The sequence below is a fragment of the Halictus rubicundus genome, chromosome 8 (assembly GCF_050948215.1).
Source record: "Halictus rubicundus isolate RS-2024b chromosome 8, iyHalRubi1_principal, whole genome shotgun sequence".
Lineage (NCBI taxonomy): Eukaryota > Metazoa > Arthropoda > Insecta > Hymenoptera > Halictidae > Halictus > Halictus rubicundus.
Genome location: NC_135156.1, coordinates 17,582,442 through 17,606,758, shown reverse-complemented (window position 1 = coordinate 17,606,758; position 24,317 = coordinate 17,582,442). Strand labels below are relative to the sequence as shown.

General features: G+C 42.6%; 4 protein-coding genes across 9 annotated transcripts in view; 2 read left to right on the top strand and 2 right to left on the bottom strand.

The window, feature by feature from the left end:
* LOC143356487 (uncharacterized) overlaps positions 1-24,317 on the top strand; it is a 79,089-nt gene that overhangs the window by 54,390 nt on the left and 382 nt on the right. The window contains exons 6-11 of one of the 2 annotated variants that reach the window (XR_013082679.1): positions 51-385; positions 1,205-1,424; positions 1,504-1,809; positions 2,114-2,677; positions 3,037-3,764; positions 3,974-5,154. Coding sequence is in view for 1 of the 2 variants with exons in the window: in XM_076792218.1 (XP_076648333.1) it covers positions 51-385; positions 1,205-1,424; positions 1,504-1,809; positions 2,114-2,677; positions 3,037-3,764; positions 3,974-4,349 (2,529 nt within the window). In the remaining variant the exon portion in view is untranslated. Of the gene's footprint in view, positions 1-50; positions 386-1,204; positions 1,425-1,503; positions 1,810-2,113; positions 2,678-3,036; positions 3,765-3,973; positions 6,694-24,317 lie in introns of those variants that run through there. The other variant, XM_076792218.1, reaches the window with a different exon arrangement.
* Taf5 (TATA-box binding protein associated factor 5) lies at positions 8,195-11,221 on the bottom strand. Its single transcript, XM_076792641.1, has 11 exons — positions 11,028-11,221; positions 10,675-10,860; positions 10,353-10,555; positions 10,077-10,273; positions 9,810-10,014; positions 9,617-9,736; positions 9,408-9,553; positions 9,203-9,340; positions 8,947-9,140; positions 8,588-8,879; positions 8,195-8,516 (listed from the first exon to the last, which is right to left on the bottom strand). Exons 1-11 carry the CDS (start codon positions 11,088-11,090, stop codon positions 8,302-8,304), a joined length of 1,959 nt encoding a protein of 652 aa, XP_076648756.1. The 5' UTR covers positions 11,091-11,221; the 3' UTR covers positions 8,195-8,301.
* On the top strand, positions 12,710-16,873 carry LOC143356494 (uncharacterized). Of its 3 annotated transcripts, none has more exons than XM_076792229.1 (7): positions 12,710-12,964; positions 13,834-14,147; positions 14,533-15,067; positions 15,322-15,378; positions 15,461-15,588; positions 15,871-16,067; positions 16,147-16,873. In XM_076792229.1, the coding sequence occupies exons 2-7, from the start codon at positions 13,908-13,910 to the stop codon at positions 16,226-16,228; spliced, it is 1,239 nt and encodes a 412-aa protein (XP_076648344.1). In that variant the 5' UTR covers positions 12,710-12,964; positions 13,834-13,907; the 3' UTR covers positions 16,229-16,873. The 3 variants fall into 3 exon arrangements, 2 of the variants coding, with proteins under 2 accessions (XP_076648344.1, XP_076648343.1); XM_076792228.1 differs by having other exon boundaries at positions 14,533-15,121; XR_013082682.1 differs by lacking the exon at positions 16,147-16,873 and having other exon boundaries at positions 14,533-15,121; positions 15,461-15,733; positions 15,871-15,986.
* On the bottom strand, positions 17,023-23,989 carry LOC143356496 (uncharacterized). 3 transcript variants are annotated; one of them, XM_076792233.1, is made up of 9 exons: positions 23,826-23,983; positions 23,376-23,482; positions 23,047-23,190; positions 22,454-22,681; positions 22,151-22,342; positions 21,894-22,065; positions 21,696-21,810; positions 21,242-21,283; positions 17,023-17,162 (listed from the first exon to the last, which is right to left on the bottom strand). In XM_076792233.1, the coding sequence occupies exons 2-9, from the start codon at positions 23,468-23,470 to the stop codon at positions 17,158-17,160; spliced, it is 993 nt and encodes a 330-aa protein (XP_076648348.1). In that variant the 5' UTR covers positions 23,471-23,482; positions 23,826-23,983; the 3' UTR covers positions 17,023-17,157. The 3 variants fall into 3 exon arrangements, with proteins under 3 accessions (XP_076648348.1, XP_076648347.1, XP_076648346.1); XM_076792232.1 differs by lacking the exon at positions 17,023-17,162 and adding an exon at positions 17,866-20,616 and having other exon boundaries at positions 22,463-22,681; positions 23,826-23,989; XM_076792231.1 differs by lacking the exon at positions 17,023-17,162 and adding an exon at positions 17,866-20,616.

Here is a 24,317-nt window from a genome sequence, read left to right as displayed (position 1 = left end):
GCTTGCCTCGAGACGGATCTTTACCGAAGGCTGGTTGCTCGTTTGCTTAGGGGAGTGGCTACAATTTCGATTTCAAGTTGTCGTACAAGTTCCTGAGACGCAGCGAGGCTCATCTCAGATACGGGAACAGCAGCATGTCCACGTGGCGAGGCGAGCTGGTGAACGGCACCTATTGCGACCGCGTGCTCACCAGGTGCGACACAAGGGCCTGCCGGCTACAGTCCCCGAATTACCCGGGTGTTTACCCCAGGAACGTCACCTGCTACTACCGCGTCGAGCAGACTCGCGCGCCTCCAGGACATCGAGCCTTGCTCGCCGTCAGCCAACGGAACAGCCATAAGATACACATCAAGGACCAGGTCGCGAAATACGACCGAAACCTCAGGTAATCGTTCCCCGCGTCTCCTTTCTCGGACTCGTGCCCCGATCGATCGATTAATTCGATTGGGTACGAGGTGTTGCGTTCCCGATATTCAGGACCGCTGACGAAGTTCTAATTGAAATCAAATTGAGGCTTCTCAAGTCAACACTTTCGGCAGGTATATCCGAAAACTGAACAAACTATACGAGGTAGGGCAAGGGAGCCAATTACCCTGCGTATATTAATTATACTTCTTTTTAAAGCGTAATGAATATTAAAAAGTAGATATTATATTTTTTCATTGAAATTAGTTAGTATGGATGATATATATCTCTTTTTTAATATTAATTAAACCTTCGCACTCGAAGCCATTTTAACTCCGAAACGAAACATTTTTTCCGACCTGGAATATTTCCCTTCTATATATATTTTTTCATGCTATACATCACTCGTACAGTAGTGAAATGTTTAGCAATTTATTAAATACAAATAAATTTAATAATGTAAAATTATTTTGAATAATGATACAGGAATTTTTAGTGGCGCCTTACAGCCGCCATTCGAAGGGTTAATATAGGCAGAGTAATTGGTACCCCCACAGTAATGGGGTCCCTTACCCTACACAAACTTTGCGTTTACCAGTGATTTCATGATTTAGTCTACCGTGGTTTTAGACGTTCTATGCGTCGTGAGTTCTAGTCGATTATACAGGGTGTCTCACTTAACACGACCATCTGAAATATGTCGCTTGCTTTTCGACCATCTAAAATATCGCGTTCGGCCTGCCCGAGACCGCGGACACGAAAGAGGTCGCTAACAGCGGACCCCGTTACGTTTCCTCAGAGTTTGGGATCAGTGCAACACGGCGCAAGACTACCTGACGGTGTACGACGGCGGATCCACGTCGGACAAAGTGTTGGTCAGATTGTGCGGAGGAGACGCGGTGCCGGACATCGTCAGCAGCCATAACACGATGCTGCTGGAGTTCCACACGTCGCCGTACGACACCCCGTTTCATCCTGTTCCGCTGTCATTCCTGCCCGGTTTCGAGCTCGAGGTTCAGGTAAGCTTCAAACGAGCAACCGCATCCTCGACCACGACGTACTCCTCGATCGAGAAGCTGACACAATCGTTCGTTGCAGGTGCTGTTCGTAGACGAGAAGTCCAGGACGTTCGTGAAGGAGAACAACAACTGCGACTTTTATATATCCAGCGAGGACAGCTCGTCGGGCGTCCTCGAGAACCCGAAGCACTCGTTGCCTCCGAACACGACCTGCCGTTATCATTTCCACGGCAAGCCGAACGAGATCGTTTGGCTGTCCTTCGTCAAGTATTACGCTGCCAGCGCCGAGGCCGCTGCCACCATCGACGTCGCGTCCGATTGCAACGCGACGCTGCTCATATGGGACGGCGACCATACTTTGGATAAAGAGACCTCTGTCCGAAAGGTATCCTCCCGTTTGCTTCTCGTTGCCGCTGAAACGAAACATCTAATTAGGTCGTCCCACCGGTCACGTCGTCTATTCCTCTATCTTTCAACGAAAAAAGTTAATACTAGACTTCAAAGAATTTGAAAGTATTGATAAACTGGTTTCAACTTGTCGAAATACTTGAAAGGAGGAACTGATGTACCTCTTGTTTCTCAAAATTGGTGCAAACAATTTTTACTTTGCTTAAAGATCCGTAGTCTGGGTAATACGACCCTCCCCACCTTTCGATTGAAATAACTGACTAAATCGCTCGCGTTCGCAGAACATTTCGCTTCTGGGGCAGTTCTGCAAGGACGAAACTCCCAGGCTGTGCGACCACAGCCTCCTGCGGAACGGCAGCCGTCACACGAGGCCCTGCAGCCTCGCGGAGAGCTACGTGTCCACCGGCAAAGACCTGACCCTCGAGCACATCCTGCGGCAAGGGAGCGCCCTTTACCCGATCACCTTCGGGCTGCGGTACGAGTTCGTGCACGAGGCGGTCTCCTGCAATCACGTGTTCGGTTCCGCGTCGACCTCATCCACGTCTTCCACGTCCTCCTTGTCCCTGTCCTCCGCTAAGATCGGCCGATTCGCGTCGCCGAAAAGTGTGTTCTTCTACGGACGCGGTGGTGCGCAGAACGTTAGCTGTGTGTATCGTTTCGAGGCCGAGCCCGACCACAGAATAGAACTTTCAATAACGAGAGCCTCGTTCGGAAACAAAGGATGTTCCTCGTACGTCGACCCGTTAGTCAATCGGTGGACCTGCGATCGCCGTTTGGCCGACTCCCCGAAGTTTGGCAGCGCCGAGCTCGTCGTTGCCGAGTACCCGTGGCAGGGTGTCGAATTGGTACGCATTTCAATTCTAGATTTCGATGATAGGGTGTTCGACATATCGGTCTTTCATCGCACCATTCGACGAGGCCCCCCAAAGAGAACCCACGATAACTTCAATAGAAAATCAGTAATTTTCTCGAATTTTTTAAAAATCCACCTTGCAGTGAAAAATTCGGAAAAAATTCACAGTCGTGCACGCTATCAGCTAGAATGTTCATGAATTTTTTCGTAATGTTTTAAAACCACGTTCGCCCTATAACTCTACCCTTGTGGTAGGGGCTTTTCTTTGGGAGCACGTTTGATCATCTTATCTGACTATAGCCTTTGCGCGAGACATAGGTATTATTATTATCGTTCGATTGGAACCTTCAGGTTCGCGACTGCCTGTGCTCGAACGTGACCGACCGGATCGCTTTGCGGACCTTGACGTCGAACGTGGTGGAGGTCCGGTTCACGGTGACGCTGATGAATGTCACGCAAGACTACAGGGACTACTTCTTCGAGGGGGAGTACCGTTTTGTTTCTCTGGGAGCGGACACGAGCGAGCAAGGCTGCTCGACGAAGCTCGAGGAACGACGACTGCGCGGGACCAGCGGCGAAATCTCTCTGAGAAGTCCTCTGCCGAGGATCATTCCCGGCGTGGCAGCCGTGGAGGAGATCCTGACCAACACGGAGGACCTGACCGCGACCCAGTGCGTGAACGAGCCTTGGCTGATCGAGCCGGAGGACGCGCGGATCAATTTCCTCTACCTGAGAACAGCGGGCTACAGCATCACCCTGGACAACGTCGAGGATTGCACCACGCTGAATCGCATCGTCGTTTACTCGGCCTCGAACACGAAGGACCGCAGCGTGATCTGTCCCGAGGGGGGCGTCGATACTGCCAGAACGGTCGACTTCTTCTCCGGCGGTTGGAACTATAGCGTAATAAATGCCAGCATCGCGATGGCCCAGCACGCCAGGAGTTTTGTTGTCGAGTTCCTTCAGAGAGAGCCTGGATTCTACGCCGTCACGTGGATGGCCATTTCCAAACGATCTCCGAGTCCGAGCGTCAGCTCGAACGTCTTCACTATACTGCCACAAGAGGAATGTCCATACAGGTCAGACATGTCAGACTTCGGTGACCATTTTGTATACGGTCAAACCCTTCTACAACTCGATTAAACTAGATTAATTCGTGACGTGAAGTCAATGTAGATCAGGTTGATTCTTTCCGCGTTATAAGAGGGTTTTCCGGTACTTTGATTTAGGGTAGATGCAGCTCTGATCGCCTACCGTTGTCAGGTATGATACGATTGTCATCTTTCAGGTGTCCAGAGATCCAGGCGTGCATAAGCGCGGTCCTATGGTGCGACGGGATTCGTCACTGTCCTTCCGGATTCGACGAGGAGGAAGCCAACTGTTCGTACCGTTTCGGGGTGACTTTACTGTACGTAGCCGTGGGTGCCGGTGCCCTAGGTATATTTCTAATCCTTTTGCTCGCCACCGGCTGCCTGAAGTACTGTCTCTACCGTCACAAGGCGCGCAAGAAAAAAAAGAACGTCGCCCTGAACGTAAACCATCTTCACGTGAATCACACTCATCACAATAATGGCCTGACGGGTAGTCGATTGAGCGGACGGTACAACTTAGCCACGCCTCAGGAGATGTACCTAGACAATTACGGGAAGGACAGTATTTGTTGACAATACGCCATCGCTGATATCGAGACCACCGTGTGAATAATTAAAGATTTTTAAATTTACGCCTACCTCGCTGGCCTCCGGATCCACCAAGACGGACGAGCGACGAGCGACGAGCGACGAGCGACGAGGTCGATCGTTCGAATCATCCACGCAATAATCGTATTCGAATTACCATAGACCAATTCACGAATGGCATTTCACCGAGCGGGTCCGACTCGTTTCGTATTTTCCAACGACGAGCTGTGCTTCGGTCGTGCCGTTGTTCGAGTCTCGTACGCGGTCGAATGGTAACGGTCGACGTGTCAACCTGTACTTATGCATGTATATATTTGCAGTGAATTCTCGTTGTATGTCAGTCCCGCCGTTCTTCTTACTGACACGAATACGAAATCGGAGGTTCTCGCCGAGCGTCGCATTTGAAATACACAGGGCGCGCTGGAAACCTAAGAGTCATATCCGTCTACAAGTCATAAGAAACCTATGACCAGAGAGGAGATGAGAGTGCTCACATCCGGGATTTTAGTGTCCCCGGTATAGTGCTGGCCCCTAGTCTAATTTTTAGCCTGGACTAGAACCTGCATCATCTTTTTAGCCTGGACCAGAACCTGCATAATCTTACCTGCATCATTAGCAGCGGATTCCTAATAATGCCAGAGTGGATGCTACTTCTGTGTTAAAAGAGGCTCTTCTATGTAGACTCTGATCCAGCCTAAAAGATGATGCAGGTTTTAATACAGGCTAAAAAGATGATGCAGGTTCGGGTCCAGGCTAAAAAGTTGATGCAGGTTCTGTTCCAAGCTAAAAAGTTGATGCAGGTTCTGTTCCAGGCTAAAAAGTTGATGCAGAAAAGTGGGGACGCTAAAACCCCGAGCGTGAGCACTCTCATTTCCTCTCTGTTGTAAGGTTGCCACTGTCATACAACGAGAATTCACTGTATCCGGTGTTTCTCGATCGGATATTCGCGAGTTTCTGGGACACGTACCGATCGAAGAAGCAGCTGTTGCGTTAAGCGAAGTCTAGATCGGTTGGTACGATCGTGTAAATGATTTTCCTGACAAAGACCCCGGTATCACGGTAGCTTTAGAGAGACACACGTGTTAGATTCGAAGCGTTGAACGGGGAAAAAATTCGAACCACCGGGAAGAAAAGAAACAGAAGCGGAAAAAGTAAAACAAGCGAATGCAAGTATATGCTTTTAAAAGACGAAGTAGGAATCGTAATTTGCATGGAGAGAGAGAGAGAGAGAGAGAGAGAGAGAGAGAGAGAGAGAGTTTTTATCACGGGGTCGGTTGCCGAAAAAAAAAATAGTGCCACAAACGTCCATGACCGGAAACGACGCAGAGAACAGATTTTGGCGGGAAGACGGGCGGAAATAACGCTGTTTACGCGAACACAGAGTCACGTGACCGACGGAAATCGCGTTTGAAAGTTGCCGGGAAAAAAAACGAGACATCTGTGATGCATTGCTGGAAACAAGGAAACGAGAAACAAGGGATCCGATATCACGAGAAATACGTAAAACGGAAAAATAATTTTCACCGATGTTTGTCGCTTTTAAAGTCCATTTTACCGTATAATTTTATAACTGTCGTATCCGTACGGCGTTCGTCGTACGCAAACATTTTATCCTAAGGATCATCACGACCAAAAGCGTTATCATAGACCTCCCCCCCACCCGATCCGTCGTGTTATCAAATCGATCGGTGTGATCTGCGTCGATCCGTCGACAATTCCATCGTTTTTTGTAAGAGACACGCAGCCTAACCACAATAGTTAACGCGGGAGCTTAGCGGCGCCATTACCGATACATAGGAAAAATTACGAACAGAGACACGGCGTTTTATAGTTTGAGTTCTGATCGAGCGAAGAATTCCGCGATCGTTTCGCGCGTGTACGAAGCATAATATTTTAACCGAAATTATCCGAAAAAAAAAGAAAAAGAAAACATTGAACGGTATTCAAAACGAAATGTATACATACATATATATACTCGCGTCGACTTCGGAACGAAAGAGCTCTAAGAACCGAGAAAGTCTAGGCACCGGGAACCCTATGCTCCTGCATTAACCACGGAACTTAACCCTATACAGATTTCATAAGTGCATAACGTTATCAAAGATGATATAACATATAGTTAAAGATCACGCATATAACCTAGGTTTGATATCGATGCGCGAGGCTTGTGACTGGGACGTAGAGATTGATGTATAGTTGGTTATCGTTTAAACGAGCGCGAATACGAGAGGTATGCGAGGGCGGACAGAAGAAGACGACGAAGAAACGTCTCACACCATTGTAACCCCTCTTCCACACCCCCTGTTACGAAAGTGTTAAACTACTAAAAGCCATCGTTTCACGCGCGCGGAACCACAGTGAGAGAAAGAAAAGTGTGCGATTGCGAACGAATGAAAGTGTAAGAGAGAAAGAGAGAGAGAGAGAGAGAGAGAGAGATGTACGAAGAGAGGATCACGTCATACATAACATACTACATACATGAATACATACACACAAGTATGGTAACAAGCGCGTATAACTTACGTCTGTATGCTGTGATAGAAGTAAGCGTATCAACAATCGGAAATAAATCTCTCGCGTGAAATTGCGCTTTCGATGGTGTTCAATCCCCAACATTCTCCAGCTCAAATTAATTATAGATGCCACAGGATCGTTCATGAATATTTATTAATTATCCTATCGGTTCGATCAGTTACATCCCAGAGGTTGTTTCTGTTCCGAAATGCTCGTATATGTATTATATATATATTTCCGAAAACATCGTCCATGTTCCCCGATCGAAATTTAAGTATACATTTTAATTTGAGCTTTCCGCTCTGATTTATGATTGCGAACCTGAAATAGAAATGCAACGGTGTCTCTTAAGGTTATATAGGTATGTACGCGTTTACACCTGCGTTTCTAGTCCACAGATCCAGTGAAGCGAAAATGGTGGTCTTGGAAAAGGGGCCGTATTTTGTTCCTTGCTTGACTGACCTTCTGGCCTAACGAGCGCATACAATCCGAGATGGACCTTCAGTCTTATTTGAACACCGCCTCGGTATCCGACGATTTCTAAGGGGACGCGTTTGAAACCGGATGTCGGTCAACCATGAATATCCCGGCGCGAATGAAACGTTCGATGTGGGTCAGTGGTGTCGGCAACAATTTATTTGGAGTTTACTTGAAACGTTTCCACTGGCTCTGCCGTTAACCTTCTTCTTTCACCTTCGTCTCGTATTTTTCTCTGCTTTTGGGAACGCTAGTAGCCTTATTTCGCGCCCATTCGGAGTCCGGCGTCTCTCGAGAACTCTTTGGCCTTGCCGGTTGTTGCGAAAACAATCGTCCATAGAAGTACTCGCGAGAATTGACCTCTGGCGATAGGTGCAAGATATACGTAATCAGAATAATTTCGGTCTGGCAATCAATCAAAGGAGAGCTCATGAAAATACAACAGGTAGCGAGTGGAATTCGAAATAAACCACAATCGCGATACCATAGTTCCGAGTACCCGGTCATCAAGATAGAATATGGATGATGGTCACTGAGAAGTTCATCCTTGGTCCATCCATATTCTAGTTGTAATTTAAGTTCTGCAATCGGATCTCGTGGATCCGCAGCATCTGCTTTGTCTTCGGAGATTCATCAATTATAACCGAACATCCTTTGATCAATTCATGAATATTCATATTTAATAACGGACACACGAGTCCTTCGATAACTGACGCGCTTGTACTTTATTTTGAAAATCAGCAAGTTGTTTGCTACTTGGTACATCGTTTCTATACCCTTGGTGGCACCATACTTGAAATAAAAATTGAACGCACACAGCACGGCCAGTAGTCAATGTGAAAAAGTTTATTAACAAAATCTTTTATATTACAACAACAGCAAGTCAATGCCAGACAATGTTCTGTAAATAGGATTGAAACTCGGCGGCGGGAAGCGAGTGCGTTCGTTACGTTGACTCGAACATTCCAACTCCCAAGAGTAAATTTCTTCGAGAAAAATGCAACGTCAGAACAGGCGTATTCTTGGTCGCGAATGTCCTGAGGAGATAGGTTTCCGCGTTCGTTTTCACGTCTGGGTTGTGGGACACGTTCACGTCTTCTAGACTCATCTCCTCCGCGAGCTTGGTGAAGTCCCACAATTTAATTGTGGAGTCCAACGACCCTGCGGATAGAGAAAATATACATTTCCGTTCGACGATAAAGATTTGAATTTCAACAAGAGCCGACACCAACCCGAGACCAGTATATTACCGTCCCTGCTGAACGATAGGCAATGAACGGTGCCGGTATGGTTCGACAAGGCAGCAACGAGATGGCCGTGCGCCAAGTCCCAAACTAAAACGCGATGATCTGCCCCAGCTGACGCTAGAAACCGGCCCTCTGCAGAAAAAGCAAGGGAGTAAATCGGCGCTTTGTGCCCGGTCATTAATCTCACTTGACTGCCGGTGACGCAGTCCCATAATCTTATTGTCATGTCGCTGGAGCCTGTCGCCACATAGTTCGAATTTGGATGAAACTGTACCACCTGAAAGAAATTCCGAATTTGAGAAGACGTTCGTTGCAAACGTTAATTCGTATCGAAGTCAACGCACGTCTACATCCGAGTAATGACCGGCAAATATTCGTAGAGGTTGATGAGAATCGGTCGCCCAGAGCCTGGCAGTTTTGTCGTGAGAGGACGTGGCGAAATAATAACCGTGAGACGAGAATCTCACGCACCATACCGGGAACAAGTGTCCCTTGTAGCAAACGACGCAAGTCCACGTGTGCAAGGACCACAGTCTGACTGTAATATATCATAAGATAACATATTTTCGAGCAATCCCAGACGCGCAATGTACAACTTACCTGTGCTATCCTCCGAGGACGAAAGAAGAAGATTCCTATCCGGACTGAACGACAAACTATACACGGGACCGTTATGTCCGAACAAAGACCTCGATGTTTCCGCCGTACGATCGTCCATCATCCTCACCAGTACATCGTCTACCGTTGTGAAAAAAAGCAAAGTTTTAATCGCGAACGTTAGAATATCCCGTTGCAGAAACCATACCTGCTTCCCTGTCGATGTCCTGCAACTGCTCTCCAGTCTTCATCAGTCTTAATTTCTGTGGGACTAGGCTCCATACTTTGATACTGGAGTCACTGAACCCGATAGCCAGTAGACTCGAGTCCTCGGCCACTTCTGCCGCTGTAACACTATGTCTAATATTATATGCATATTCGGATAGATACACGGTTTCAATCTTAGCGGGAACTTACGTGTGAACCGCGTTCAAAATCGTATAGAAACATATAGACGGCAACGTGTCCGGACCTAGTACAACCCTCTTCGAGGCTTCCCTGAGCGCCTTAACTTTCTCCAATTTGTCCGCGTCTTTTCTGTACTCAAAATATTTGGATTAATTTCGCTTCGAACGGCAGGAACGGAATTGTCGAGGAACGACTTTCTTACAAATTGGGCAAAGGCATTCTGCCTATAGGCGGCGCGTTCGGATCCGATTTGGTTTTCTTCGAAAATAGTGGATCCTTCTTCGCTTTCTTCTTTTTCGGTTTATCGCCGTCTGCGCCGCCTGTGTCGTCCTCTTCTTCTTCCGTTGGCGGCAAAGATTGGATGTCTGGCTCCTTTAGAAGTCCATAATACACCTTGGCCTTATTGTCTGCAATCAATTTGATTCAATCGATTTCATCGAAACTCTAAGATCCTTTTAAATTCCAGTACCTTGCCTCGTAGCTTCTCCTACTATTGCACCAGACGTAGCATCGATTTGCTGTTTATTTCTTGCTACTCCTTCGTACATATCGAAGTATAGGTGTTCTTGTATAATGTTCAACAGCACGCTGTGTTTTTTCTCTTGTAAATGCCTCTTTATTATCGAAAGCGTGTCTCTCGACATTCTGATTATGAACTGATTCGATCTGTAGATTATTTTATAGAATTCGTACAATGAAACCTATTTGTAATTGTATCCCGTATAGATATAATGTGCGCACGTACTTGAAAGTGTCGGTTAACTCGTTTCCCGCCATCTGCTCGCGTTTAGTAACATTGGACAATCTTCTCAGGTCGTTCTGATAGTACTCCTCCAAGTTCCCACCAAATTTCTCTAAGAGTTGTTTGGCTTCTTCCGAATGATTGTTATAAACCAATTCCAGGTACATGTGTACCAATACTGGGTATAATATAGTACCCAATTCATGCTGTTTTTAATAACAAATACATTTCATCTTTTCGAGCATATAAACGAATGGTAAAAACAGATATTTTAGTCCTTTTATAGCCTTCGCTAAATATAGTTAACTTGCACGTAATGATTTACCTTGTATATATCTAATGAACCTTCTACAAACTTTTTAAGCTCACTGTACGCTTTCTCGTAGAGGGCAGGATCCCCTTCGCTCTTGTACGCGGAGAGAACACTATTAACTTCAGAATCAGTTTGTTGAGCATCATCCGGAGAGATATCTGTCAAATTCGCCTCTTTCCTAAACAACTCTTCGGTTCCCTAGGAAAGAAATTAGTCGGATTTGTGCACGCTGCTGTGATTTTCTATTATCAAATAATATCTTCATATAGGAAGATATAATTTCAATGTTTCCGCGATAACGCTCAATGTTTACATACGGTGTTGAGGTTAGAAAATGTTCAATAACGAAAATGTCCATGTCATACCTTCAGATTATATTTTCTTAGCAGTTGAAGAACCGCCAGCATAGTGCTTTTTTCGTTGTCCATTTTGCCTCAAATTATTCTGTTATAAAATCGAATTATTTGCTGACAGACACACTGTTCGAGAACGTACACACAAATTCCGCCAAACCAACCGTGCAGTGCCGTCAATTGCCGTACACCACCGTACACCAAGCGCAAGCACTATTTACATTCCAGATGCGAAACTTACACTGTGGCAAGCGAGAGGGGCGCTACTAGTGACGAAATCTTGAAGCTCCGTTCAGTGCTCGTTGCAGAGAGGAAATGAGAGTGCTCACGCTCGGGGTTTTAGTGTCCCCACTTTTCTGCATCATCTTTTTAGCATGGAACAGAATCTGCATCATCCAACTCCTAAAGACCAGAACAAATGATTCTTGCCGATATTCCCATAAGGGGTAGTGCAATAAGCGGTAGGAATCATCTGCTCCTGAAAATCTGTAAATAGCGCCACTAGACCGTAGCGGCAAAACGCTCAAACTGTTAGCCAAACGTTACCGACCGAGTACCGACTTGGTGCCGCCAGCTCCACCTGGCGGTGGAAACCCGAAAACTAATCGGCTACAAGCTTGGGCGTTTTGCCACTACGAGTTAATGGCGCTGTTTGCAGATTTTTGCCGGAAAATGTACGTGGCGCCACCCAGCGGAGGAATCCTGAACACTAATCGGCTACAAGCTTGGGCGTTTTGCCACTACGACGCATGGCGCTGTTTGCAGATTTTGCCGGACTTTACGTGTGGCGCCACCCAGCGGAGGAATCCTGAACATTAACCTGCATCCTCTTTTTAGCCTACATTAGAACCTGCATCTAAGGGGAATGTTCCACCAAAAGTTGTGTCAGTCTCCCCGATGCCGCTGAGATGATTGTATTATGCGGGAGATGCGGGGAGTCCGAGACAACTTTCATCATAACATTGTTTAGTCTACAAATAAACAAATCATCCATGTAACCGTAAATAAAGATTTCCAATAGCGATCTATAAATACGCTTGCCTGTATCATATATCAAAATAATTTCGATACTAACGAAAGGGTTAAGATCATCGAACGGACGAACGACCGAAAGGATCCAGGTCAGTTTTACGCAACCTAAGGATCAGTCGGCCTTGAAAACGAGTTTCTTATGGAGATAGAAATCGTAAGAAATTCCCGTTGCTTCGGGATATTAAATTTCACGACTGATACCAGTGAATCCTTTGTATTTTCCAAGTGTACACGCTGCGACCCTGTTTCTTATCTTATCGTCTTAGATTTCGACTACATCCGCCCTTCCGAATAGAAAGTCTCGCTTACATACAAGCAGATAACATCTCGTAAAAATATTTGCGATGCTTTTCCCACGCTTTGCAAATCGTATCGTTCGCTACCACCAATGTAACGATTCAATCACAGTTCAAAACTAACGAGAATTAAACTCGCCAATTAAACCTGGCAGGACCGTGCACTCTAATTTAGGACATTGAAAAATATTATAGGATTATCGTTTGTTAATAAGAAGGATTAGGATATTCGTGGCTTCCGCATACGAAGGAGCGTCCAAACTCCGAGAGAGAGAGGGAGAGTCAGAGAGAAAAAGAGGGAGAGAGACACAGAGAGGCGGTCAGTCGCTGTCATAGTTTCTTGCCAACCGTATGTTGGCAACGCTCGTACCAAGGAGCCGAGGAGCCGCCAAACCGGTCGAGTGGACCGTCGCGAGGCTTGGAGACGCTTGGGCTGCATAGCGCCTGGATAAACAAAAGATGGTCTGGAACGGCTACATTCGGACCCGTAGAATGTGAATGTGAGTCTCGACGGCCACGCTGCCAACAACCAGGAAGACGATCGACTCGCGCGGATCGATTATCTTCACCTGTTGCTCTGTCGAAGGTACTTCTTCTAGAGAACCGAGACATGTCCCTTAGGTAAGCGAGATCTTCTACTAAATTACACTGGACGAGACTTTCAGTGCCTAACAGTTCCGTGGAAACTTTTTATAGACTCGAAAGTATCGGAAATTGGCGAATATTTGAAACAGAATTCCGGCAGACGAGCATGTTTATCTCGTAAAATTGTAAAATTGAGCTGTCGAATCGCTACTGCTTAGAACATTTGTTTATCTGTGCAGTCCTGCCTTTGTTCTCGCTTCGGGACAAAATCGCTGAAACTTTTTATTCACCGCGAACGAAAGTATTTAAGACAATGAAGTTCGGTGTGCACGTGCCTCCACTTGCTCGATCACAAGGTCGTTACACACGAGAAGATTTACACGTTCATTCATAAGCGTGCAGAAGTCTTTGATCTCGGATCGAAGATCTATCGGTTCGATCGGTTAAGCTTGGCTTCTGTCGTCGTTTCCAGATATTAAGAAAAGTTTGAATATGTTTCGGCTTAGCGTGCTTAATCAAAGATAAACCTTGAGTTGATCGCATACTATCCAGATAGAATGCGCGATAACTTGTAACACTTTTTTCGCTTATCGCTATGACACATTTGGACGTGTACTAACAATAATCAAACGGGAGTCAGCAATGTTGCGAAGCGTGACGAATCCAGCCTTTATATACACATTCTTGTTTTCAAATTCGCGCAGTAGATCTCCGAGCGTCTAATCAAGTGTACGAAGAGTATAGTCCCGTTAACTTCACGTTCCGTCGTAAACCGTTTGCGCGCGTAAATCCGAATCGTAACAACCACCGATAAGATTTTTCTAATGAACAATCGTCGTTGACGAACGAAACGTGTTTCGATAACGCGACAAAACAATCCCTGAAAATATTATGGCCTGTTCCAGGGCATTCGTCGATGTGTGGTAACCGTTATAACTAGTCCGTGCGATTGACCGACACGCATAGTCGGTACTGTCGGATGGTCACGAAGATTAAAATGGAACGGATCAGAGATGGTACCGATCTGCAGGCTGGCGATACCGCGAAGGGTTCGACGAATTTCATCGAATTGAACGTCGACATGAACGTGACCGTGTCGAACGTGAAAAAATCAAAGATATTCCAAAGATCGCGGAGCGTCGTTGTCTTCCTGTTGGCGATTGCGTTCGCTGTCGTGCTCTCGCACATGCGAAAGGAAGTTCGCGCCTTACAAGTACAGGTAACGCACACTCGACTCCCGAGCATACAGGGTGATTATAAAATATCGGTCCGTTAGAAATGCCTGCAGCAAACTGGAAATAATATTGAATCGAGTCAAGTAAACAGAAAAAATTCTCGAACGAGTATCTGTCGATACAAATATCTGTTACGAAATATTCTGCCACCTGGTGTAGGTGCGCGTCGAGACTTTATGATCAACCTGTAAACAAAGAATAGAAATCGAAGAAAATCCATTAGCTTGAATGGCGTTTCGATGACGACGCTATACCGCGAAATATTCGATACAAAGAAATTCCGGGCGACCATGAAAATGGCGCGGGATATCTCCGAGAATCGTGGTGCACCTTAGGGTACACGCTGACTGTAAACGAATATATTTTTAGATGCAGTCGGTGAACGTGAACCTGCTCGTACTGATGTCCAAATACGATCGACTGAACCGAAGCTTGAACCGAGTATGGTTTCACCGGCCGGACAGGTCTCTCGAGCACAGGAGCATGCACGAGATAAGACGGCTACTCGAAGGTGCTTCCTCGATCACGGAGGCCGTCGAGATGTTTGAGAATATTCGTAACGAAACTAGGGAAACCTCGTACGCTTTTGACGCGCATAGTCAGTATTTTAATCCCGTCGGAACGCCGGAGAACGAACGCTCGTCGCAAGCCGACGACCCTAGCGAACCGGGTTCAACGCGCTCGAGTTCGTTAGTGACGCCGGAGGACGACGGGAAACCTAATTTGCGTATCGAGAGAGCAATATTAACGGCGAACACGAGAATCTCGTCGGAAAAACAAATAGATTCGAACCCCGGCGACACTGTCGTGTACAACGACGATACTGACAGTGACTATGTCGACGACGATTTCGAAACACGAAGAGAACCTCGAGCCGAGAGGTCTCGAAGAGACGAGGGAAGAGGTAAAAAACGGGGAAAGAACAAAAGGCGGCCCAAACGCAGTCGCAGGCGATTGGGTATCTAGTATTATTTAGTTAGCATGTATTTCATTCTTTCTTTTTCTTTTTTTTTTTTTTTTTTGTTACACGTCCACCATTTCTATCAACCAGACCCTTTATAACAGTTACTTACAGTCCTCCCATTTAAATAGATATTGTGCTTATTATAGGATGTGATCGGCATGTTGCAAATACCGTTTCCGTTTTGTGTTATTCAGGTCCACTAGTGGCAACATTTGTCGGTGCAATTCCTGAACAGCATGTCACAGATACAGGTATGTGCCCGCAGCGCGTGATATTTCGATTAGTCTTGCACGAAAACGTTTTAAGAAATTTAATTGTCTCCCCATGTTTCAGTTTATATCGGGCCTTGGGTGAAAAGCAACAAAAACAATACTCAATTTAGCCTAAACAAATTCCACTTAGTCGAGGATAAAAAGTCTATTGAAGTTACCACAACCGGTCTGTACATGATCTCTGCTCAGGTATGTGTATGCACGGTTCAAGGTCATTTCAAGTTTATAACATCCTTGAATTCGTCTTGAAAGCAGCTACTACGCTAGGAAGTCTAATATCGATGACCTTCAAGAGACCTTGAAGATAATCCAATGGAGAGATGCATTAGTATCGGTATATTTATCCCCGTGAACAGAACACCTTTGACATTTCCGTTTACCTCGCATACTAACAGAAACATTTCACTGTTTTACGCGACTCACCCTGCACGCAGAACACTTGCATTTAATTACATTTCCGAATTGTTACAGATATTTTATTTCGGCGAGCCAACCAATTACTCGTATTGGATATTGCTGAGTTCAGAAGGTGACTCGAAGACTCAGAAACTAGTTAAGTGTTCTACAGCATCTTCCACGTCGGCTACAGAAGTTTCATGTTACACAAGCGTGATTACACCTTTACAGAGGGGTGACAGAGTCCACATACAGCAACAAGAGAAAGACAGGTGGGCGTCGGATTAATTTCTTTTTTCTCTTCTTTAACCCGGTTCGTGGCGAGTCTTATTATGAAATCGTAATTTCTAGATTCATAAATATGCGGGAAGGACACAGCTACATACAACTCGTACTGTTGTCTAACAACATTCGCAGAAACCCTCTGCGGTAGAATCACGCACGATACAAATTTCTGAAATACATTGTGCCATGAGTAACTGCACAGGGAGATGATTCTGAAATGTGATCCTGCGTCAGTTTTGCAATTTTAAGAAAATTCGATCCGACGATGCGTTCGTTTTAATCGTAAGCTTAATTTTAATCTAATTATAATTATTAATTTTGTAATAATTATAATTCTATAACCTTACACGTTTCACGCAAGTGATAATCGATTCGTAGAACTTCCGATGCGCGTACATGTACAATTATCTTTCATTCATTCTCACACGCGAACTATTCGTATCGATTGAATATAAATACGACGTATAGTTCAGTTGAAGATGCATAATAGACGAGGAGCGTACAAAGGAATAATGCTCAGTTGCGGACAAATTAGACAAATGAAATTTCCAACGACACTATACCTTTGTACTTTTAGCGGTTTATCTTAAACTGAATCGATTACAGATGTGATGTTAAGTTTTAAGAAGAGTCAGTAAGATTAATGCATGTTATTGCGTTTTTATATTTTTTCAGTTTTGTACATTTTTCATATTGTTTACAACATTCGCGTGTACTGTTACGAAGAACAACGTAAAACATAAATAAACGAAATAAAACGATGAAATTTCACGACAACCTGTTGTTTTCTTTTCTTTTTTAACGAGTTTGAAAGTTTAAAAAACTATTCCAGTCTTGCAGAAATTCGACCATTTATTTATTCTATATTCTGTTATCGTAGATCGTGTTATCTCTGATTTTGGGCGATTCGTAAAAGTACAAAGTACAACATCTGAGTACCTTTTAGTAATATTTTCCTTGCGAAAGAAAGGAGCACTCGAGAATCCTCTTGTAAAACATCGTAGATGCCAGTCATGTGGCAGATGTTGCTCGGCTCAAACAATGGTAGTGCCACCTTGTACGACAATACAGATGTTATCAACCTAAAGAAATTAATAATACAGAGTTAGAAAGAAGACAGTAGATAACAGAAGCGATTCAAACTTATAAATATAGATACTCGATTTATACCTATTGTCTAATATTCGCTTATAAACAATACTTGAATCACACATTATTATTATTATTATTATTATCATTATCATTATTATTGTTTCTGTCGTTATTACTCTTAAACTTTTCGTAGATATATTCAGTATATTCCTTCCCTGCTTTTTCTTATTGTCTGAGCAGTAAGTTTTCACGATTGGTTTTGTGAATTGATAGTTTATTCCGAAAAAAATTTCAAATAGTATTTCTGTCAATCGTTGCCTCATCGTTACTATTGCGGTATACAATACTGCAGGTATCGCACGTATAAAGCGGTTCACAAAATGATATGGGTGTTTGTATCGTTTGAATTATCATGAGAAAAAAGAAAACAATCCCTGTGTATCCCTGTGCTGAATATGTCGTATTTTAGCATGACCCTGTCTACATGTATAAATGATTCCACTTTACACTCGATATATGCAGGTTTATGTAGCATTTATCTTTGCTAACATTTGCTTTGCAATAAGTCGATACGTTTGTTTGTTTGTTCGTTTTTTTTTTTATTAAGAAACGGATAGATTTATATTTACTCACCTGAGCTTGGGTTGAGGTTTACTCGGGCATTTGTATATATATATTTTTTGTTTGTTTAATAGATTATGAGCATAATACATGTTAGCATAGATTTAGTTCGTTAATTCTCTTGCGTGCTCTATCCATTGTTTATTAAGAAAACAGTTCGCTTTTCTGTCTTAAATGTGTGCTTTCTGTTTAGTACACAGAGATGTACATATACATGAATATGTATATTACGTATACATGTATGCATATGCAAGAAACTTGACTGAATTTTTGTACACAGTAACTTGTAAGAGAATAGAGATTCACTGATAAGTATATTATTTACATAGAAAAAGAATCGTGACAATATATATTTATATATATGTATGTATATACTTTCAATAAAAAAACTGGGTGCATCATAAACAAACGATCGAATACTATTCAGTACTGACCGACTCGTTAGGAAATGAAATAAATATATAAATTCTAATGAATGAAAGTACTATATATAATACTCTAAAAGAAGAAATAACAGTTTCTAGATTTCATTGAAATGTGTGCGGTACCTGTGCCATTGGTCAATAATAACTTTTTATCATATCAGTCGTCATTTATTCGTATACTCTATTTGTATGATTATCAGATTCGGTATCTCCTTGCTGGTAATGGAGGGAAGGTATTCTCTCTCTTTCTCTTTTTCTCACTCTCTCTCTCTCTCTCTCTCTTTCTTTCTTTGTGTTCCCTACGTATCTCAGGTTGTTGCTACGCCTGTGAAATAAACTTAATTTTCGTCAAATTTTTTTAAACACCTAGAATCTTCCACCAACGGACGATTAAAGTCGACAAACATCGCACTCTGACTAAAAAATATATCCTTTAAACAAACTGTGTATACGTACAACAAACAAAAACGATTTGCTTTTGCTTACGGTGTTCTTTGTCTGTTCTTAAATCTTCGTTTAGAAGTTAGAAAAAAAGATTCACTCTTTAATAAAAGCTCATACCTACATTTTGCTCATATAAGTACATTATGTTCTCGTCAAGTTGGAATCATTCTGGTTTCCTATGGCAGTTGCTGGTTTGATCAATTTCTTTTCCTAGCAGCGATAAGTTCGTGATCTTTCGTGTTGAAGGTGAGGAGAAATAAGAAATATGAAAAAGTATTGAAGTTTTTTTTTTGTTTTTTTTTCTTTATGATTCCTTGTTTCAATGTTTGTTTTCATTGCAATCGTTAGACTATTTTACTTACAATACTAGATTCAATTTACTATTACTATGCTGATGACATCATGCGACAATGAGAGACTTTCAGTACAGTTCATTTCATTTGATAGTGTTATCGATATAATAAGTGGAAATAGAAGATTTCATTGGTTGCCCTACGTAAATGGTTCTGTGCCTTAATGTACACAATTGGCTGGGACAAATTACTTTGATCTACTCATGCACGTTATGTTGTCTTTGGACAAGTACTCCGAAGTACTTTTTTATATGTAGCTTTCCATTTAATACAAATATCATCTACTCCGATCAACGTCTAGAGTATTTTTATGATTGTCTCTGCCAGTGTGACATTTTTCTACTAGTACGTATCATCGTATATTGAAATACTCTTCGAACCATCCTAAAACATGTAATTCGATTCTCACGATACCGAACAAACATGTATACCACTTGGTTGTTGTCACTTCTAAGCAGAGTATTGACGCTCAGTTCACGCCAAAATTCCTCCTCTATTGTTAAAAGTCACGAAATGAAAACAATCGCAACAATAAGACTGATTTATTGTATTGTTATATTGTTAATTTTCAGAAAATCTTGTCAAGAAATCAGTAGTCGCACTAATAAACGCACAAGTATGAACGATGTTATGACCCGATACATGTTAGAATTTCTTGAGATATACGTTAATATATAAACAAAATACACCACGAAATACAATTATTTCTTCTCTCCGATCTTTTCTCTTGTTTTTCTGTTTTTTTTTTTTTCGTTTTGCTATACAGAACATACGATATTATTCGTTCTGGTTTTACTCTATTTCCTAAAATTCATATTTAGCGGTAATTGAGCTGTGTTCACAATGATCGACTGTTTAACGACTTTACAAATAGCGTAAATATTTTTGTACCTTACTGTTACAATGCAGACAATTATACATGTATGTGGTGTGTGTACGTGTGTGTATGAATATATATATATATATTTATATATGCGTGTATGTATACATACATATATGTATACATATATATACGTACTCGATTTAATATTAATTATTTTACAATCGCAGATTAACTTCGACTGTACACCAAACTAAACTTAATCCTAAACGAAGTTATTTTAGTCAAACATGACAAAGTAGATGCTATGTGTTGCTAGTCAAGTATAAAACGCTTTTGTCATTTATACTTTTAATCATAATCGTAAATGATCGTTTTGCGCTCTAACGCGCAACATTGAAATTAATTTTTTCATCCATGAGCGCGCGACAAAGATAGGAAACATAAAAGACCTGATCATAGCGGACCACGCTCCTTCCCTTCTCTTCTCCTCTATGGTAAAACCATTGTACGTTCAATCGTTTAAATGTAAAATACTTGTACACATACTTAACGACAAATACCATTTGTCCAACTTATCACGCGCCAGGAATGATATCTATACATTTATATATATATGTATATGCATATATATGGATAGATATATATACATATATATATATTTTTTTTCTCGTTAAATTTGGAAAAAATGTCTGGATATCTAACGTATAAAATTAAATAGTTGAATGTGTAATTTAATAACGTCGCTGAGACTGGGCGTTTTGGTAACCAGCACTGCCACCTGCGAACAACCATAGAGCTCCTCCGTTCAATCATTTCGTAAGCATAACTTTGTTATTTGATTCTGTATTAATTTCTATATACTTATATAGTACACACATTAATTGTCACGGGAAACTGATCAACTACACGGACATCATTTCCCTCTGTTTCGGAATGTATTATTGACTTCTGGTTTCATTAACACGATTAGTTTGTCATGCAATTCAAATTCTGTGTTTTCTGTTTGTATCTCTTTACATTTAATACTAGTACGTCATCAAATTAATCGAATCTGCTCTCAAATAGAATATTCGTGTCCTTGATCGTAGGGACACATTTTCTCGACATACATGTATCTGTTCAGTATCGAAAAATATATTAAAAATAAACCTGTTATTAATACTGTAATATTCTTGCGTTCAACGTTAAAACTTTTGTCTTTTGTATTTGTTTTCTTTTCTCTTGTGAGAATGAAAAATTCTCGACTGAACATAGTTCTTAGGTTTTGTCAGTTATTTTTCGTTTTGCTATACTAAGAACTGTTTCCCCTAACGGTATACTTGTAATCGAGTCTATTCTTACACGTAATATGAAATTGCCTCTCAAAATTTAATAATGTCTGTTGGAATGTGAGCTGTACTTACCATAATCCTGTTTGCCGTATACACCATCCTGATTCGAGTAATCTGTAAACACGATAAACAGGGTGATATTATTGATCGATTAGCAGCAGGTAGGTGGTGCAAAAAAACAATTACAATTACAGTTAATTATCATTTTGAAATTTCGTTCGGCAGAAGCAATTCCTTGTGGTTTGATTTAAACGATCGTCAGAGTACTCCAGGAAACATCTGATACTACTGTTCTATAAGATAGTATAAACAGTATAGGAGAGATAGGAAGAGAATGTAGAAGAGAGAGAGAGAGAGAGAGAGAGAGAGAGAGAGAGAGAGAAAGAGAGAATATGAATATACACGTGCAATCTGCAAGTATGTAGTTACAGGATAATCGGAAATCTGTTCAAAGCTTAGAGGCAAGAACTATGTAATAAATAATTTAAAAAAATAATAATAATAAATACTACTGCTTTATACCAACCTGATGGTGGTGCTTTGCCATAGCTGTAGGGATCACCAGTACTGAAAGCTCCTGTAGCGGGAACGGTAGGTGCTCCGCCATACCTATTATCGGCTGCGGTCGATGGAGGGTAGCCCTAAGCACAAGCAGAAGTATCCCAAGTTATATTCATGTAATCGTCGACTCGTATAACATACTACTCTGAATATATTGACTTACTGCTGTTTGTCCGTAATCTGGGGGCTGCTGATAACTTTCATAGCCCTGGTACGAGGACTGAGTATAATTTTGTGATCCATAGCCTCCGCCGTAGCCCACTGCTTGTTGCTGCTGTGGCTGTTGCTGACCGCCACCATACGCATTGCTAGTGCCTCCTCCATATCCACCTTGACTGTAACGTAATTTTTTCATTTTCAACGAATACGATTTCGTTTCCAATCACGCTGTTAGACTGCTATCGAAAGAAGTCTAGGTACCTGGGTGGTTGAGTCGCATAGCCATTCGCAGGTTGAGAAGACGGTTGATCGAACCTTGGCCTCTTGGATGGTCCACTGGAACCTGGGGGACCTCCTCCGCGTTTTGATGGGCCGCCACGACCACTGCCTCCTCTGCTCCCACGATCTCCGAAACCTCCTCTACCACCTGGACCACCTCTGCCCGATCCACCTCTGAAATTTACAATTCGATGAAAACAAATCGAGAAGTCAGCCGTAGTATTCTGTACAGCTCAGAGCAGAACTGTATAGAAGCGTTCAAATATAGAAATTAACGATAATTACAGGTTGTACCTGGATCCTCCTCGACTGCCTCTGTCCATCCCTCCTCGACCACGGAAATTGCTACTACCTCTACGGCTATCACCTCGCGAGAAGTCACCCCTTCCCCTACCACGGAAGCCGGAGCTTCCTCCGCCTCTGCTACCACCCCGTGGAGGACCTCCCATTCCTGGTGGACCAGGAGGGCCGTTGCCTCCAGGTCCACTGGACATTCCTGGCTCTGGAGGACCTCTGTGAATTCGAAATAAATTGTAAAAACAATAAAGTACACGATAAAATGATCCTTAGAATTCTACTGCAACCAACAAATTTTATCTTTTTGACCCCTTGCACTTGAGTCAGACTCCTGACGAAGATTTGGAACAGAACCTACTAGATAGGTATGTTATTAATTTCCTTTGAACTTAAATAAAATTCTATTTTGTTGTTGTTGATGTACAGCAATTGGAGAATACATAAGCATACAATAGTTATAAACTTTCTTCTTCTTCTAGGCAAGTAGGAACGATAAAGAAGGTCTAATCGTTACGACCGTAAAACAAATCTTAGTGCAAGTTGTTAAGAACAGACAGCGTTATTGGCTTAATATACTGTACCCAGGAGGAAAATGTCCGCCGTGTCCACCCCTTCCAGGAGGACCTCCTCTGCCCCTCATTCCAGGTGGTCCGCCTCTCATACCACCTCCAGGACCACTGCCACGACCGCCTCGCATCATGCCTCCGCCTCTTGGAGGTCCACCCCTTAAATACCACCACACAATAAGTTATATTTTATAGCCCTTTCGGAACAACAAACACTTTCAATGTTATTCTATTTGCTTTATGAACTCTTCTCAAAAGAGACACTCATTCATTCGGCATCGAAGGAATAAACTCTGTACTTTGTTTAAAAACAACTAGCAAAAACATTACTAAAAATTTGTTACCTTCCTCTATCTCCGAAACCACCACGTCCTCTCATGGGGCCTCCAGGACCACCACGGCCACGAAAGCCACCCCTACCAGCAGAAGCACCTTCCATTTATTTGTGTATCTAAAATTGTAAACCAAACCAATTAGAACTGAAACAACGTGAATTATAAAATATTAACGACTCCGTTTCACGCTTTAACCTATCGAAAAGAAAGAAAACATAGGGACGAGTCAAATTTCGATATTTTACGCGAAAAACGGTTGTATCCAACTCCGATTTTTAGAGGAGGTTACGATCCATCCCATTTCTAAATCATCCTATAGACGCCATCCGATACCGTCGTCAAGCCTAAAGCGTTTTTCCTTTTTCCTTCTTGTTTTTCAGAATATATCGGGAATCTTAACCGCAACGCAGAGAGACGTCGCGTAACGGGAACAGTTTACTTCAATCAAAGTGTACTTACGATTCACTGGATGACAAATAATCCGTTTATAAATGACGAACGCGCCAACTTTAGACAAGCCAACAAGGAAAATGGACGCCGGCTCAGCGGTGAGATATCGGCCAACTTTTCTCGCGCATGCGCGGCGATTTTAGCCTCAGTAAAGTATAATTCTGAATAAAACAGGGTACCTGGATCACCCTGCAAAATTTTTAAAATTGTTATTATTTGATTTTGAAAATAGCGAACTCTACGCCTCTTTATAGCTTCTTCTCCAATATTAGCTGCTGTTGCATAATAAAATATTAAGGCTGTACGTCCGAAAGGGACAACCTAATCCTAACCAACTTGAATTATACCTTCACCTTGAGATCTTGTATGTGATCCTGCATATTAGTCATTAACAAAGTAACTTATATATGTTAATTATACCTTGTATTACGCGGAATTAAAAATCCGCCTAAAATGCGGCATTCCGGCCAACAGAGATGTACATTGTTTACGTCATAAAGG

Excerpts from the sequence above, each read along its gene's own strand:
- LOC143356496 (XM_076792231.1), bottom strand. The coding sequence starts at position 23,470 with ATGGAAGGTGCTTCTGCTGGTAGGGGTGGCTTTCGTGGCCGTGGTGGT. Across the intron at positions 23,191-23,375 it reads GGTTTCGGAGATAGAGGAAG|GGGTGGACCTCCAAGAGGCG; the intron begins GTAACAAATTTT and ends GTGGTATTTAAG. Across the intron at positions 22,066-22,150 it reads TATGCGACTCAACCACCCAG|TCAAGGTGGATATGGAGGAG; the intron begins GTACCTAGACTT and ends ATTACGTTACAG.
- LOC143356494 (XM_076792228.1), top strand. The coding sequence starts at position 13,908 with ATGGTCACGAAGATTAAAATGGAACGGATCAGAGATGGTACCGATCTG. Across the intron at positions 14,148-14,532 it reads TTCGCGCCTTACAAGTACAG|ATGCAGTCGGTGAACGTGAA; the intron begins GTAACGCACACT and ends ATATATTTTTAG. Across the intron at positions 15,379-15,460 it reads ACAGCATGTCACAGATACAG|TTTATATCGGGCCTTGGGTG; the intron begins GTATGTGCCCGC and ends CCCATGTTTCAG.
- Taf5 (XM_076792641.1), bottom strand. The coding sequence starts at position 11,090 with ATGGACAACGAAAAAAGCACTATGCTGGCGGTTCTTCAACTGCTAAGA. Across the intron at positions 10,861-11,027 it reads TAAGAAAATATAATCTGAAG|GGAACCGAAGAGTTGTTTAG; the intron begins GTATGACATGGA and ends TTTCTTTCCTAG. Across the intron at positions 9,554-9,616 it reads ATTTTGAACGCGGTTCACAC|TGTTACAGCGGCAGAAGTGG; the intron begins GTAAGTTCCCGC and ends TATTAGACATAG.